At 32.8% G+C, this 17257-nt stretch overlaps 1 protein-coding gene across 1 annotated transcript in view; it reads right to left on the reverse strand.

The window, feature by feature from the left end:
• Window positions 1-1124: 1124 nt before the first annotated feature.
• LOC143253680 (transcription factor LBX2-like) overlaps window positions 1125-17257 on the reverse strand; it is an 87536-nt gene continuing 71403 nt past the window's right edge. Inside the window, exon 2 of the mRNA XM_076507926.1 lies at window positions 1125-3814. Coding sequence (XP_076364041.1) covers window positions 3471-3814 — 344 coding nt within the window. The 3' untranslated portion in view covers window positions 1125-3470. The remainder of the gene's footprint in view (window positions 3815-17257) is intronic.

Below are 17257 nucleotides of genomic sequence, written 5' to 3' on the forward strand. Positions count from 1 at the left end.
AAACGAAAGTAATAAGCAAGCGATACTCAGCAGAGTTTAATTCTGTTTGTTATCTGAAACAAAAGTTTAATACCAGGTGAAGCCAAGCGTTTAAATTCATGGCGTATTTCAAGATTAAAAAAAAACGCTTAGTGTGTGTTTTCTTATAGCAAAGCCACATCGGGCTATCTGCTGAGTCCACCGAGGGGAATCGTACCCCTGATTTTAGCATTGTAAATCCGTAGAGTTGCCTCTGTACCAGCGGGGGACAAAACGCTTACTGTAGGAAAGTTATTTGTAAATTCACTAGTTTAACTAATAGTATACAGTTATAAAAACAATAATACATAGGTGGGTATACCCCATGAGAGTGTATATGGAGATTTGTGTCTTTCTTATATCAGTGATAACAACAAGACTTATTCTTGTACTCAGATCAATGTGAGCATGGAAAGTGATGTTTCAATGATATACTTGATTTCTCTATTAACGACCTAAAATAATCAAAGTTTGCCTAGATTCTGTCTTTAAAATATAGTATTTAATATAGTATGATTACACTATTCTATTGTTATTATTTCGCTGATTCTTGTAAAATTTATCATGACTTTAAATTTTAACCTAATAATATTTTATTCATAAGTTTTAGAAAAACAATCGTGACACCAGTGTGTTATATTTACAACAGTTTTCCATACTTTCATTTAATTTGAAATTGTCTAGTTTTATAACTTTTACTTCTTTGTTTTGTCTCTTATTCGTATATCACATTTTCCCCTGAAACATGTTAATTGTCTAACGATCGTTTGGCGGATTCCTCCAGATAAACGTATTTTTTCTTGTAACGCTGTTTAAAATTCTCCAACTTTACCTTATTTACAACATTTTTATTTAAAACTTTACATAGTTTTGTCTTTTGAGTCTTTAGGTTTTATGAGTTCAGTTTATTTCAGTTAATAATAAACCAGTAAAAATAACAAAGCTGAATAAACGACATTGTTTCGCTATGAGAAAAAGTCAGTTTAAACTTGGTTTTACATAAGATGTTTGTATTGAGTTTCGAAAACAACAACAACAAACGAATAGATCAATGGTTGGCCTTTAAGTGGTGAGATGTTTGGGTTTAGGCCTAGCGAGAAACCACAAACTGTGTAATAAGTATGTTTTATTTCTTTAGGTTAACAGTTATAGACTTAAGATATATTTACACATGACAACAAACAGTAGAATACTAACATATACATTTACTTTTAAGAATAATAAATGGACGAACTAACTGTTACTCTAAATAAAACTCCAACAAAACTATTTGAGCCTTTCTAGGCCTGACTTTTTTTATTTTAACTTAAAAAGTTTTTCTTGACTCATTACATATTTGAGGGAAAATTTAAAACATTGCGAATAGAAATTGTTTCAATTTTTGTTTTTTGGTGGCTTTCAGTTACTAAACTTACACAGCTTCCATAACAACTCATGTATCAGAAATCAGTATATGTCAAATCACAGATCTTCGTTTAGGAAAATACCATTTAGATTCCTAAACGTTTATTGTAAAAGTACAATCACCAAAACAGGTGGGTGATATTTAGCGATGCTCAGGAAAACTGAAAATAAGAATAATATAAATATAATCTTTTTTTTTTAAACTAAAGTTAGTAATTACATATATTTTATATGATATGATCATTCTAAAGCTCCTATAAGTTTTATAAATAAATAGTCTCAAAGTAAAGACAAACTCTAAGCAATGAGATTAAAATGGCGTCTCTGGCGTAACTGCGTATTGACTAAGTATAGTCAACAGCACGTACTGGAATTCCATAAGCATCGTATCTAGCGTGCTTTAAGTTTCTTTGAGTATCGTCACTAGTGTGACGAAAATTTAAGTGTCGTCACTAGTGTGTAACTTAAGTTTCTCCGAATGTCATCAGTAGTGTGTTTTAAGTCTCTCTGGGTGTCGTCACTAAAGTGACTGGATTTTTCAAACACCATTACTTGCGTGACTTCATATTCTCTAAGTGTCGACACTGGCATTACTTCAATTTCTTTAACCTTCGTCACTAGCGTGATTTCGTGTTTATTAAGTATTGGCACTGGCGTGACTTCGTTTTCTTTAAATATCGTTACTAACTCACTTATGGATTGTGTAAGTGTCGCCACTGGCATGATTTCAGATCCTCCAAGCATTGCCACTAGCGTGACTTCGAACTTTTAAAGGTCGTCACTAGGACTACTACAAATTTCCTAACTTTTGCCATGAGGCTGAATTCAGATTCACAAAGTTTCGTCACTGTTGTGACTTCGGATTCTCAAAGGCAAGTGACGATAAAAACGTTTAAGCCTGTAGTTTAAGATTTTTAAAATAAAGTTATGGAAAATTCATATAAAAGAAGTTAGCATTTTCTTTATCATACATAAAGCAACTTTAAATTAATCTATCTGATTATGCTTTTCATACTTTATAATTTATAGAAGTGAATCATTTGAGAAAAAGAATTATTTTCGTTGTACTCGCTAACACACATCACTTATTTTTATAGTTGTAAATATAAAACACAATCATTTGAAATGCTAACATATTAAATTGAAAGAAAGCTTTTCAGTAATCATAGGACGGGATATAAAACTTTTATACAGTTATTTGTACTAAATATTTCAAGCTAATGTGTACTGGAACATAAACACTGGTATATAACACATTTTTATTTCACATTCTAGAAGAAATGAAGAAGGAACGATTCTTGATGAACATTTACTAGAACATAAACAATGGTGTGTAATACACCAGCTTATGTGTACTAGAACATAAACATTGGTATATAACACATCAGTTTATGTGTACTAGAACATAAACACTGGTATATAACACATCAGTTTATGTGTACTAGAACATAAACACTGGTATATAACACATCAGTTTATGTGTACTAGGACATAAACACTGGTATATAACATCAGTTTATGTGTACTAGAACGTAAAGACTGGTATACAACACATCCGTTTATGTGTACTAGAATATAAGCACTGGTATACAACACATCAGTTCACGTGTGTAGATTAGAACAGAAACAGTGATATGTAACACACCAACTTATGTGTACTAGAACATAAACACTGGTATATAACAGATCGGTTCATGTGTATATACTAAAACGTACGTGGTGTGTAACACACCAGCTTATGTAAATAGAACATAAGCAATTGCATATAACACATCTTTATTTCGAATTCGAGACGAAACCGATCAGGTGAGATTCTTAATAAACCTTTGCGTACAAACTTGAGAAGAAAACATTAGTTTACAATATCTTTCCAGGAACTAGATACGACATGCCTATACATCGTGTAACATTTTGTTCTAAGTTACTAATTAAATAACGTAGCGAGATTGCTACATTACATGCGTGTAAATAAATTTGTATATTTATTTATATATTTACAGGAGTATCACCCACGTTGTTATTGATTTATACGCTGTGTAAATGAGTTTTCAATCTTGATTCTTGCGCATGTCAGATTTTTCCAGAAGTCTAAAATCCTGAATGTTATTTAAGATGATAGTTTCCATCTTCACAGTTTCGACATCTTTCTTCAGTTCTTCCATATCTCGTTTCAACTTGGCGCGCCTGTTCTGAAACCACGTGATCACTTGGGCATTTGTTAGGCGTAGACGCTGAGCGATCTCGTCTCTGTCTGCAGGAGATAGATATTTCTGGTACAAAAACCGTTTCTCGAGCTCAAAGATCTGCTGGTTAGTGAAAGCTGTCCGAGATTTCCTTTTCTTTTTCGGTTGTTGTCGAATGCTGAATAGATTGAGGTGGTCGTGACTTTCATCTGCAAAAAAAGAAACAGAAACAAACTCAAGTTAACAACAGAAGGTACAAGAAGGTACCCTTGAACAAACACATTAACAGCTGAAGACACAAGTATTTGAAGAAACTCCTTTAACGTTAACAACAGAAGGTACAAGCCCTTGAACAAACACATTAACAGCTGAAGACACAAGTATTTGAAGAAACTCCTTAACGTTAACAACAGAAGGTACAAGCCCTTGAACAAACACATTAACAGCTGAAGACACAAGTATTTGAAGAAACTCCTTAACGTTAACAACAGAAGGTACAAGCCCTTCAACAAACGCCCAAGTATTTGAAGAAACTTCTACCATTCCCTACTAGGGGCTCAGCGGAAATTCTGACGGGTCAGACTGCTGTAAACCGGGTTTCGGTACTCATAGTGGTCATTATGTTGCTCTGTGCTTAGCAAGAAATAAGTAACACAGGCCTGCAGATTTGAATTTCATGAAAGTTATTTTTGGTTTAATAATGGAGTTTTCACAATACAGCTGCTCAGATTTCGAAAATAATATTCATTTTTTATCGATGACGGGTTTTTTTTTTTCAACTTGGGAAGAAAAACTTCTTATTTAGATCAAGTTATTATTTCATTTACCAATATGAACATTTGTTTATTATTATGTTTGGGTTCTAGAACGATCAGTAAGATTGGTCTATAGTAATCTATTGGCAGCGGTTGTCAACATTTTAAACATAACAAAGCGTGATCCGATTTCAACGAAAACGATTCACTTATGTAGTAGTGGATATGATGTTTTGTGAAAATATGTAGAGGAAATGACTATCATTTTCGGATTCAGCGTACAAGTATTACCGTAGAACATGTAAGAATTTCAAGACAATAAAACCATCGCAGACCTGTGTAATTAAACGAACCAGAGAAAACATTAGTATCAAAAGTTACAAGTACTTGGATAAGGACATGAACATGAACAAATAAGGTATAAGTATGTGAACATTAACGACTGAAGGTATAAGTATTTAAACAAACGCATGAACATTAACGACCGAAGATATAAATATTTAAACAAACAAGTTGTCATTAACAACAGAAGACAGAAGTTCTTAAATAAAGCTTGCCATAGAAACAGGACTTCGGCATTATTTTTATATTTCAAGAAATATTGACGGTGGTTTATGAAATAAGACTTTAGCAGACCAAGACTTGAATAACGAACATTGGAAAGAGATGGTTAACTTTAATTATGTTGCTCAGTGTGTAATAGTGTCAAACGGTACAAAATATCTTTTGATACTAGCATTTAAAGAGAACAAGTCAAGCCATTATGATCATATACAACCTACGTAATTTCAACCAATATTGCGTAATTTGACTTGTTTTCCTCACTTCCAGATGGACATGTTGAGTTTTAGTTCGTGTATTTGGTACGTCCACTGAAACAATGTACTGATTTGTGTCTATAGTAGGATTACAACATTTATGTGTTGCCTTCTGTCCATAATAAATCCAGTTGCTATGTGCTGGTTTGTGTTTGTAACATATCTACCGTTTTAATATACTGGTACATGCTTATAATATGTCTATTATTTCTGTTGTTAATAAGACCTGCTGAGTGAAAGCATATAATAGTATATCAAGCATACTATATCTTATATCAAATAATGACGAAGATTTTTGAAAATATCTTGGCTCTATGGACGTAGTAGTTCGTTCGTGGTATGTTTGAAATTACCAGGGACATCCAGAAACAGGAATGTCGTCAATATTTGGTGAATTTAGAAAACAAGAAGTGAGATGAAATGTCGCCATAAAGTGAGAGAAGCCCAAAATTTGATGTACTGTGCCATCTGGAAAGTGCTAAGGATTTCTTGTAGGATAAACAGCTTTAATCAGGGTGGCTGAAATCAGAGGATAGAAAAATCTACTGTCACTATTCTGGGGCAGATATTTTAGTAATTGAGATTCTCTTTATATGTAAGCAACGTTTTAGACAACAGATGTTATGATGTGAATTGTATTAAGTTAATGAAATGCAATTTTTAACAATGTCACATCGCATCAGTATATGTAAAGACTTTTTTAACGCTGTTTTCTTTAATTTTCACATCATGTACTGGTTGTAATCAAGCATATCGTTAAAATATACCGGTTTGTGATCACAACATAGCTAATAACATCATTATACACAGCGTTTTCAGTCTCAAGCCGTCGACTGAATTGTATAATTCATTGATTTTTTTTACCATAACTATACTTTTGTCTTGGTGCACATGGAAAATTTACAAGTGTGACTTTTTTTTTTCATCTTGAAACAAAACTCATGAACAACAGTCAGCACAGTTGATATTTCTAGTGTGTAAAAAACTGCTAGTGAAGTATTCTTGGAATCATTAACTTCTACGTAAGAGACAGAGAGAAGGAATTTCAATTATATACATTAACAGATCAAAGGAGATAAAGTAAAATAAAGGTCCATTATTACTTGTTTCTTTGTAGGTGGCCAAAAGTAAGTGGAATAGATCAATCACATCTCGCGATGTTGAATAACAACCGAAAAAAAGAACAACACTGTCATTAGTTTATAATTTGGTCTCTTTTTATGATTAAACATGAACATATGATTCATATAAATTAAACTCCTTCATTATCTAGAACAAAATCACAACTCCTCGTGGAAATATGTACGCATAAACAACAAAGACTGAGGACATGTAAATATTGCCAGCGTAAGGACATACTTTCAGTTAGGGAGTTGCTACACGACGAGTACTCATGTGATACTTTAACTAACTCAAAGAAAAACTATTTAGAAATTTTATTCTACTAATGTGTCGCTGCGGAAATAACAAAACAACGTATTTGTAAAAAAAAAATAAAATCTAGAAAGATGATTTCTACAGTTCCATTTTAAATCATGCCGGTCTTTTGTTGTTGAAATTCAGAACTTTTGTTCCAGTTTTTGTATTGAGACCTAATAATTTCATATCTATGTATATGTTGAGACCCAGTGTGCTTTATATTCCTATATTTGTAATAACATCCAGTAATTTTGTTCTAGCGGTTTTATTGAAAACGTTTCACTGGTCTTACTGATTTACCGACATCAGTCCAATATTTTGTTTATGTGAAAACATTTAAATGCTTTGTTCCTATGTTTTCATTAAAAGTGTTTTAATATGTTTGTTCCTGTATTTTTATTAAAAGCGTTTCAGTATTTTTGTTTCTGTGGTTTTATTGAAAGTGTTTTAGTATTTTTGTTTCTGTGGTTCTATTGAAAGTGTTTCAGTATTTTTGTTTCTGTGGTTTTATTGAAAGTGTTTCAGTATTTTTGTTTCTGTGGTTTTATTGAAAGTGCTTCAGTATTTTTGTTTCTGTGGTTCTATTGAAAGTGTTTCAGTATTTTTGTTTCTGTGGTTCTATTGAAAGTGTTTCAGTATTTTTGTTTCTGTGGTTTTATTGAAAATGCTTCAGTATTTTTGTTTCTGTGGTTTTATTGAAAGTGTTTCAGTATTTGTGTTTCTGTGGTTTTATTGAAAGTGTTTCAGTATTTGTGTTTCTGTGGTTTTATTGAAAGTGTTTCAGTATTTTTGTTCCTGTGTTATTTATTCCAGTGGTACTATTTTTCTTTTTTATTATGTTTCACGGTTATTGTTCCTGTGTACATCTAATTATTGCTCCACTTTAATAATTCCTTTTTTTTTTTACGGTCATTCCATTATCACTGTTCTTCTATTCCTACTGAAAACATTCTAGTATGTTTACTACCGTACTTATAGAAGTATATTAACTTTTATTGCACTCCGTGTTGAATTTGTTCTCGTATTGTTGTCCATTTTAAACTTCCCGTGTTTCTTTTGAGATCTTTCCAGCAGTGTTGTTTCTTTGGTCGTCTTCAGTAAGTTGAAGTTTTACAGTTCCTTGATCATATCGATTGGTTTTAGTATCATTTACTCACTCTGATAACGCTGTTGTTCACTGAAACGATTCAAGCATTTTCAGTTGTAAGTGAGAACGGCTATTTATGATTTTGTAGATACGTAACTGGTATATGGAGACAGTAGGTCAGCAACACAAGTGTGCTGACATAGGTAGGATTACTCATCATTTAACTAGCTTCTTATGGAAAGTTTAATACGAAATCTTTTTCTTTTCCAAACGAAAGATAATTAGTTTTATTAAACGATTTTGATGTGGGTTATGAGGTTAATGAAGAATAGGAACTTCTTGCCTAGACTTTTTCCAGGTATTTTGCATATCTTGTCAATTATGATTATAATTACAGGAATCAGTTTATTTAATACATTTTATGTATTATACATATAAAAAACACCTTTTCTAAGACATGTTGTTATATGATGATTGGTTTGAACATAGAGATTTGTATTTGTAACTTGTTTCTCAAATTATATGAAATAGTGTCTTAATTTCACCCATTCCAAAGTGAACAATTAAGTAAAACTGTTACGAGATGTATCTATGTAAAAAAAATATTTTATCTTTTATATTATGAAGACAAACTAGAATGTTTCTGTTTCTCATTAAAAAACAGAGAAGCAAACTAAATTATTGGCCGATTTATCATAAATAATTGTAATCCATAAATTTAAAAAATAGACACAACAACATAACAAACGTAGCCTTTCTCCAGTGTCTCTATGTGCGTATGAAAAATGATCGATGAAGAACACAATATCCTTATAATGTAATTCAAGGGATCCCAGGACTCGGACATTCCTAAAGAGAGAAAGGAAACAGTGAAATGTAAGCCTAACATACGGTGTTTCAAACAAAATTACCTGACATGCAACAACAAATCTCTTTTCAAAATCATTGATGTGAAACGGCATAAAGTGGTGAAGAGCGACACCTGTCTAGAAACAGATCACGATGTGGTTGATAAATTACGAAGAGCGAATTTCATTCTTAGATTCCACATGTTATGAAAAACTTCTTGACTTGAAAATGATAGCATGTCTCTTAGAAACGGGCATTGCATTAACACTTTTTTTTTTTTTCTTTTCATTTGAGTTGCATGAAATAGACAAATGTACCAATAAAGACACATAGTATACTTTTCTTTTCAACGTTATTCGTGTCCGAGGAAAACGAAAAAATAAACTTTAGAAAAGAGGTGTAGACAAACAATGGTCATCGAATTATTTCATCATTGTCGGATGAAAATATGCCAATCCTATACGTTACAGGACCTTGACAAAGCTAATCTTAATATTAATTATATTAGAAAAGGACATTAAAAACAACCTTAGTTAAGAAATTCTGTAACTTGCCTTCCTTGTTATCTACATTCTATATAAATAACTCTCTGTATGTGCATACATACATGTAATGATGCTAACAAAAACAATTTGATTAACTCTCAGGAACTGGTGTAACAGTAGAACACGTGCAATATACTCCATTGCAGAATATTGAATTCACAGTCTTCGTGCTTGTTTGTTTGTTTTGGAATTTCGCACAAAGCTACTCGAGGGCTATCTGTGCTAGCCGTCCCTAATGTAACAGTGTAAGACTAGAGGGAAGGCAGCTAGTCATCACCACCCACCGCCAACTCTTGGGCTACTCTTTTACCAACGAATAGTGGGATTGACCGTCACATTATACACCCCCACGGCTGGGAGGGCGAGCATGTTTAGCGCGATGCGGGCGCGAACCCGCGACCCTCGGATTACGAGTCGCACGCCTTACGCGCTTGGCCATGCCAGGCCTTGTTTTTAATTAAGCACAAAGCTACACAAAGGGCTATATGTGCTCTGCCCACCACAAGTATCGAAACCCGGATTTTAGCTTTGTAAGTCCGCAGACATACCGCTGAGCCACTGGGGGGCGTCTTCGTGCAAAGATACACAAAGAAGATCTGCACCTGTAGTATCTATTCTCTAATTTAGTGGTAAGGCAGCTTTTCAATAACACTCACCGCCGACTTTTGGACTACTTTTGTCTTGTTGAATAATTCGATTTATAGCACACCATTGGCCCCAGTGTTCGGAACGTGGTTTGAGGAAAACTGTCTTGATGTGAATCTCTGGATTCACAATCCGGGTTCGCTAACCAAACACCAACTTCGGCAAGAATCGAAACATTAATGTTATCTGGGCTAAAAACAACTCCACAGTCATCTATATCGATAAAAGCTGTTCTGCAGTATTCACTTATTAATCTAATTCCAGTTTCAGTCTGTTTAGTGAAAGATTATCAGTAATCTTAAAGTTCTAATTATATAGCCTGTAATAATGAACATTCGAACAGTGTTGTGTTTAATCAAGTAATATGTGGTAACAACGATATTCAGAACACCTTTAATAAATATATATATACCGATAACTACATATAAGACATTTATGTCGATAAACAACCTTAGAATTCTGTAACTTTGGTATTTTCTCTGTCATATATCGAGTGTAAATTTATCGTTTTGAAACTAATAATACAAAGACATGTGGTATATATTCAGCTAAGTGGATAGTCACACATCATACTAAAATACAATTATATTAATAATAAAAACAAATCAATGAATGTTTCTAATGCTTATTATTTTATACGTTGTCCTGATGAGATCAACTTTCATTTCAAATTAAGTTGAAGAAAAAAACAGTCATATGCAGAAAAGATATATGATCAGGCAGACAGCTACAGTTGCTATTGGATCTAGATTAGTACCAGTGTCACAGTTTATATTCAACCAAGAGATGTATGATCAATTAGACAGAGTTGCTATGAAGCCCAGATTAGCAACGGGATCACGCCTTACGTTTAACCAATAGATATATGATCAGATAGACAGAGCTGCTATGGGCTCTGGATAAGCATCAGTATAAGTGTAACATCTTGTGTTTAATCTAAACTTATAACATCAAAGAGACAAATTTACTGTGTGAGCAAAATTAACACCAGTATCACACTTTTTGCTTAATGAAATGATATATAATCCAACAGAATGAGTTGCTCTATGACGCAGGTTATTCAATGAGAAGCTATATAATAAGGTAGACGGAGATAATCTGAGGCCGAAATCAATATCAATTACATTTTGTGCTTAATGAAATGATATATAATCCAACAGAATGAGTTGCTATATGACGCAGGTTATTCAATGAGAAGCTATATGATAAGGTAGACGGAGATAATCTGAGGCCGAAATTAATATTAATTACATTTTGTGCTTAATGAAATGATATATAAATAGATAGACGGAGTAGCTCCAGGCGCGAGGTTACCGCCGGTATTATACTTTGCGTTTAAAAGAGAGGTCTATCATCTGATAAAGAGAGCTGCTATGGGACATAAAGTAGCAACAGGATAACTCTTTATATTTAACCAATAGATATATGATCTTATAGAAGGAGTTGCTATAGGACCGAGATTAGCACAAGTATTACACTTTGTGTTTACTTAAATCATTCGACAAGTGGATATGCTGTGAGACCTAGATTCGCATAAGTTTCATACTTTCTGTTTATGAAGATATATGTGATCAGGTACATGGAGTTGCTATTGGATCTAAATTAGCTCCACTATCATAATAAAGTGATATACGATCAGGTAGATGGAGTTGTTTTGTTACCTAGATAACTAACAGTACAAAAGTTGTGTGTGATTAAGAGATATTTGATCCGAAAAACGGTGTAGCTATGGTGCCTGGTTGAGCGCCAATAACACGCTTTATATTTATTTAACCAATAGATATACGATCTGACAAACTAAGTTGATATGGTACCTAGATTGTTTAATCAGGTGATATACGATCTGACAAATAAAGTTGATATGATTTGGTTCGTTTTGAATTTCGCACAAAGCTATTCGAGGGTTGTCTGCACCAGCCGTCCCTAATTTTACAATGTAAGACTAGCGGGAAGGCAGCTAGTTATTACCACCCACTGCTAACTCTTGGGCTACTCCTTTACCAACGAATAGTTGGCTTGATCGTTACATTATAACACCCCCACGGCTGAAAGGGCGAGCATGTTTGGTGTGACGGGGTTTCTAATCCGCGACCCTCAGATTACAAGTCAAGTTCTTTAACCACCTGGCCATGCCGGGCGAAGTTGATATGATGCTTAGACTGTATAATTAGATAATATACAATCTGACAGTTGGAGTTGCTATGACACCTTCATTAGCACAATTTTTGTTTAATCAAGAGATATGTGATCAGATATATGGAGTTGGAATGCAACCTGAATTAGCTCCACCGTTACATATTCGGTTTAATCAAGTGACATACGATCAAATAGATGGAGTTTCTATGGGTCCTAGATTAGGATCAGTGATAATTTTGATTTGATCAAGACGTATATGATCAGATAGATAGAGGTGCTTGGAATATAAATTAGTACCGGTATTATACTTTGTATTTAACCAATATATGTAGTCAGAAAGACGTTATTGTTATCGGATCTAGATTAGTATCAGTATTACATATTGTTTTAGTCAACTCATATATATGATCAGATAGATGGAATCACTACAGGGCCTAGAATACCACCATTATCACATTTTGTCTTTATCACGTGATATCTGTTCCTAAAGACGGCGTTGCTATGGGACCTAGATTAGCACCAGTATCACACTTTTGGTGAATCAAGAGATGTATGATCAGATAGAAAAAGTTACTATAAAACCTAGATTAGCACCAGTAGTACACTTTGTGTTTAATTAAATGATATGTGATCTGACAGGTGGAGATCTTATAAGACCTGGATTAGCACACTTTCACACATTGTGTTTATCAAGAGATATGTCATCAGATTCTATTTAGATCCCATAGAAACTAAATTATTCCATTTTTTACACAATGAGTTTAATCAAGTAATAGACTATAAGATGGATGAAGTAGCAATGTGACCTGTATTAGGATCGTTACGAAATTTGGGTTTAATCAGGAGTGTTGTCATGGGACCTCGATTAGTACCAGTGTCACACATTACTGGATATACAAGGCTGTTTAAGGTAAAATTATTATTTAGTATATTTAATATTAAATGACTATTTAGTTTTCATAACAAGAGTGTTTAAGGTTAATTATTTTAAAAGCGATAGTTATGAAAAGTTTTATTACATAACTTGGTACGAATTATACGTTTAGTTTTTGGTTTGTTTGCTTGGAATACAGCACAAAGCTACACGATGGGCTATCTGGGCTGTAACATATTTACCGTCCTACGTTTATTTTAGTTCCTGCGCTTGTTTCTGTACAGTTTTCTTTTTTGCCGGTGACGTATATTGTTGGCTGTTTATTGCGCATGTCCCGCCTGTTCTGGAAATTTATAGAAAGTTCTTAAAAGTAAAATCAACAATGTACTAGGTGTGTGTGTAATACTAATAATTAACAGAATTGCTGCCAAATGAACGTTTGTGAAACTCGCATTTGTGATTTGTATGAAAGCAACGCGCCAAGACAAGATATTAGTATCATTACTGGTCACTTACAGCCATTGTGCTATACCCCTAGGAAGCTATGATTGTGATTAATAGGCATTAATTGGACAGGAACGTTTAAAGAGTTCGATTATTACAAACCATTAAAATTCTGACGTTAGAATTTTTACGAAGACATTAAATGTCATCATCGTCAAAAGTCAGCGGTGTGAGGCCAACCAAGCTAGCTAGCTTCAGCGAGTTGTGACAGTATCAACTGAGAATTAATTTGTATATCGTGGACCTGAATCGTTGATAAAATATTCAGTTCTAGACCAGATAGAAGACTTGTAAAAATATTGTATATAAACCATTATTTGTAATAACCACTAGTAATAACCATTATTATAAATTTTATTGTTTTTAAGTTTGTATATTAAAATATAATTGTGTCAAAAATGGAAATTACTTGCATCAGTATCATTGGTAAATGACATAAACATAATACATATTAACATTTAATTAACTACTAAGCTCAAATTCAATTTCCAGTTATTTGAAATAGTAATAAGTAACATAATAAATTGAAGACTCATCCGAAATATATTATAACAGTATCTGTAACAGATATCTGTCCACAACTGGTTTCAAAACGTGGTTTCTAGTGGTGGAAGTTCACAAACGTACCGCTGTGCCACAAGGTAGCTGTAACAGGCTTTACTAATATTATTGACGTCGTCTTAATCGAAGTTTCCAAATTTTTCTAGTTATGTTTAATACTGTTGCTACTAGAGGGCTAGGATTGTTATTTGTTATTTTGAATTTCGCGCAAAGCTACTCAAGGGCTATCTGCACTAGAGGGCTAGGGATTTCTGTATTACTCTGTTGCGTGTTATATGCAAGAATAAATAGAAAAAGGCAAGTTAAATGAGAAAAAAATTAGACATATCTAGACTGAGTGATTGGTAGTTTAGCCTTGACGAGTGACTTCTAAAGAAATTAAGTCGGAAAAATTAAGTCAATGAAAGTGAAGTTATACTGCGTGATTGTCAGTTTGACCGTAATAGGTGATATTTCAAAGTGAGTTTCACAGTTTAACAGAGATAAGGAGAATAATTTGTCTATTCGTCATAAGGTGTTCTGAAGTAATTGAACCCAATGATATGGACTTTGACGGAATGAAGACAATTATCTGAAGTTCTGGATAGAACTGTGGTAACCCACGGAGTAACGTAAGTGAATTTATCGCAGATTGTAGAGCAATAAACAGAGTAGAGAAAAATAATTATTTTTTTCTATTGGATTCTAAAATAACTGAATCACCATGTGTGGACCTTTGAAAATAAAGTATAATTATTTAGTGTTTTAAATACAGCTGTGGTATCTTATAGTGTGAAAACTTTTGTACATACGTTTGACTTGTTTTGAACATATATTATTATTTTAAAATAAGTGGATTGTGTGCTGTTCGTTTATTTCTTGAATTTGTCATTAAGAAGTAACAGACACCTACTGTAAAAGAATCCCAACTCCCATAAACTTGACACACTTTGTGCGTAATCAAGAGATTTATGATCAAATAAACGTAGTTGCTAATTGTTTAGTATGTGTTGAAAGCATTAAGAAAAACATATGATGAATGAGTGCTTGGGAGGATTCAAATCTGTTAATTAAAAAAAAACTATGTAGCTAATTTTGAAAGATAAATAATCTTTAATTTATCATGTAAATAATAAACATAAAAATATATAATATCAGAGAGAACATGAAAAATATAAATTACCCGTTTTCAGTATTAGTTACAAATAAAAATGTGACTTTTACACAAGAAATGTACCATAAAAAGGATTTTATATGTCTTGTACTTGAACTATTATTTCTTCATTCCGGTTTTATATATGATTAATGATTGTACTATCCAGAGGTTATAAGTTTACTGGTTACGTAGAAGAGTATGATACACCAAAACGTTTTTAATAAAAATATTTTTCACGTAAGTTTGTAGAAAAAGTTACTAAGAATTATTTGAACAAATATTATGTACTTCTATGGTCAACAACAAAAATATATATTATTTATTCATATTAAGTATTTGAATTTCGCGCAAAGCTACACGAGGGCTACCTGCGCTAGCCGTCCCTCATTTAGCAGGATAAGCAGGGAAGGCAGCTGGGCATCACCATCCACTGCCAACTCTTGGGCTACTCTTTTACCAACGAATAGTGAGATTGGCCGTCACATTATAACGCTCCCACGGCTGAAAGGACTAGCATGTTTCGTGTGACGGGAATTCGAACCCCCAACCCTCAGATTACGAGTCGAATGCCTTAACCACCTGGCCACGCTGGTCCCATAAGACGATCTAAATGGATGTATTATGTTACCTTACATTGCTATATAAAACATGTAATTTGAAACTAACACGATTTGTTTCATACGAGTACATTTTTATTCACTTTTGCTGCGCGTGACAAATGTTTATTTTATCAATCCAAACAACAAGAAAAAATACATTTTGATATAATGCACGTAATTTGAAAATGACACGATTTGTTTCACACGAAGACACAATTTTCTTTTCTTTCCTTGTGGATATAATCAACCGCAACCAAAGCTTTATATTCAAATGATTCTCTGAACTTATGGCATGAAGTGAAAATATAACAATATGTCAATCACTCACCGTGAAATGTGTCACACACAATAGTGGGTGACGCTATTTATATCATTAAATTGCTTAAACAATAAATGTTATAATGTCAACCAGATGAAGTTGATAAGTGTAATCTTTATCAGTTTTTATACATTTACAAATCTGGATTAGGGTAGGGATTATGACACAATATTGATTAATTATTTATTTTTATTCATTATTTTTATATTATTTGTTATTTAGGTTAGTTTTATTCCTTATTAAAAATAACTAGCTATCAGGTTTTTAATTATGTGTAGGCAGAATTCTTTACAGTAAGTATTTTTGAGTTCTTGTCGATAAATCGGACATCACACAATTCACTAGATGTAAAATAATATATTCAAAATAAGTTAAACATGTATGTATAAATCTACGTTACACAATTAATTACCACAATCGTATTCAGAGCTTTTAATAATCGTCTTTTTTCGTCAAGAGTTCACAGAAGCTAGCTAAGTAACTTTAGAATAAAATTGAAAAGACGAATTGTTCTTCTATATTCTGTTATTACAATATATTACAATAAAATATATGATTATTACACTTTAAAGGCCGCTACTATACACTTCTTATGGCTAAACTTGCAAACACATTCTTGATCTATTTTACTATAATTCTTACTAATATTATCTAAATTACTTTCACGTTCACTGACTAACTTACTAGTACAAACTTGGTCGCTTATGCAGATATTGCCCGACAGAAGTCTGAAACGTTTTATAAACTACAAAATATTATGATGTACTGATACTCACTTAAAGGTTAATTCAGAACAACTGACCCACAGAACAAATGATTCAGGAACAGTTATATAAGCAAACTTATCATAACTATTAGTTCTAAAATAACTTACTTTGACACTCACACAGCATACATTAAGTATTGCTCTCCTATTAAACTTAATATGAGCAGTTGTTTTATCTAATAACAAGCCTCTCTTCAAGCAACATATTCATAACATATTTATAGTATACTGCTGTGTAAAAGTGTTATAACAAGAGAATATTTTATCATTATTTCCAATTTATTGAACTAATTCTTACATATCGTTACAGAATGTAAGTTTCAACACTATGGTAATGCTTTACTGATTCCAGTTGGCAAATGAACGAGAAAGGGTGAGATTTTAAATTATCATATACTTATACCAAGAGCACGTCATAATGAGTCTACTATAATGAAAAAATCGATCAAATTTAGGATCTGAAATAACAATCATAATATCCCATGCAGTGTCTTAACTATATAGAAAGAACCTAGCACATGGCACAGGTACATGCTAGAAGAAATAAATTTAATAGAATTCCATAAATAAACCTTAACAAAAGCAGTGTTTATCACCATATAAAATGTTTGGTATGCCGTTGTCCAAAAAGCATAGAGAA

Source organism: Tachypleus tridentatus, chromosome 6, assembly GCF_004210375.1.
Source record: "Tachypleus tridentatus isolate NWPU-2018 chromosome 6, ASM421037v1, whole genome shotgun sequence".
Lineage (NCBI taxonomy): Eukaryota > Metazoa > Arthropoda > Merostomata > Xiphosura > Limulidae > Tachypleus > Tachypleus tridentatus.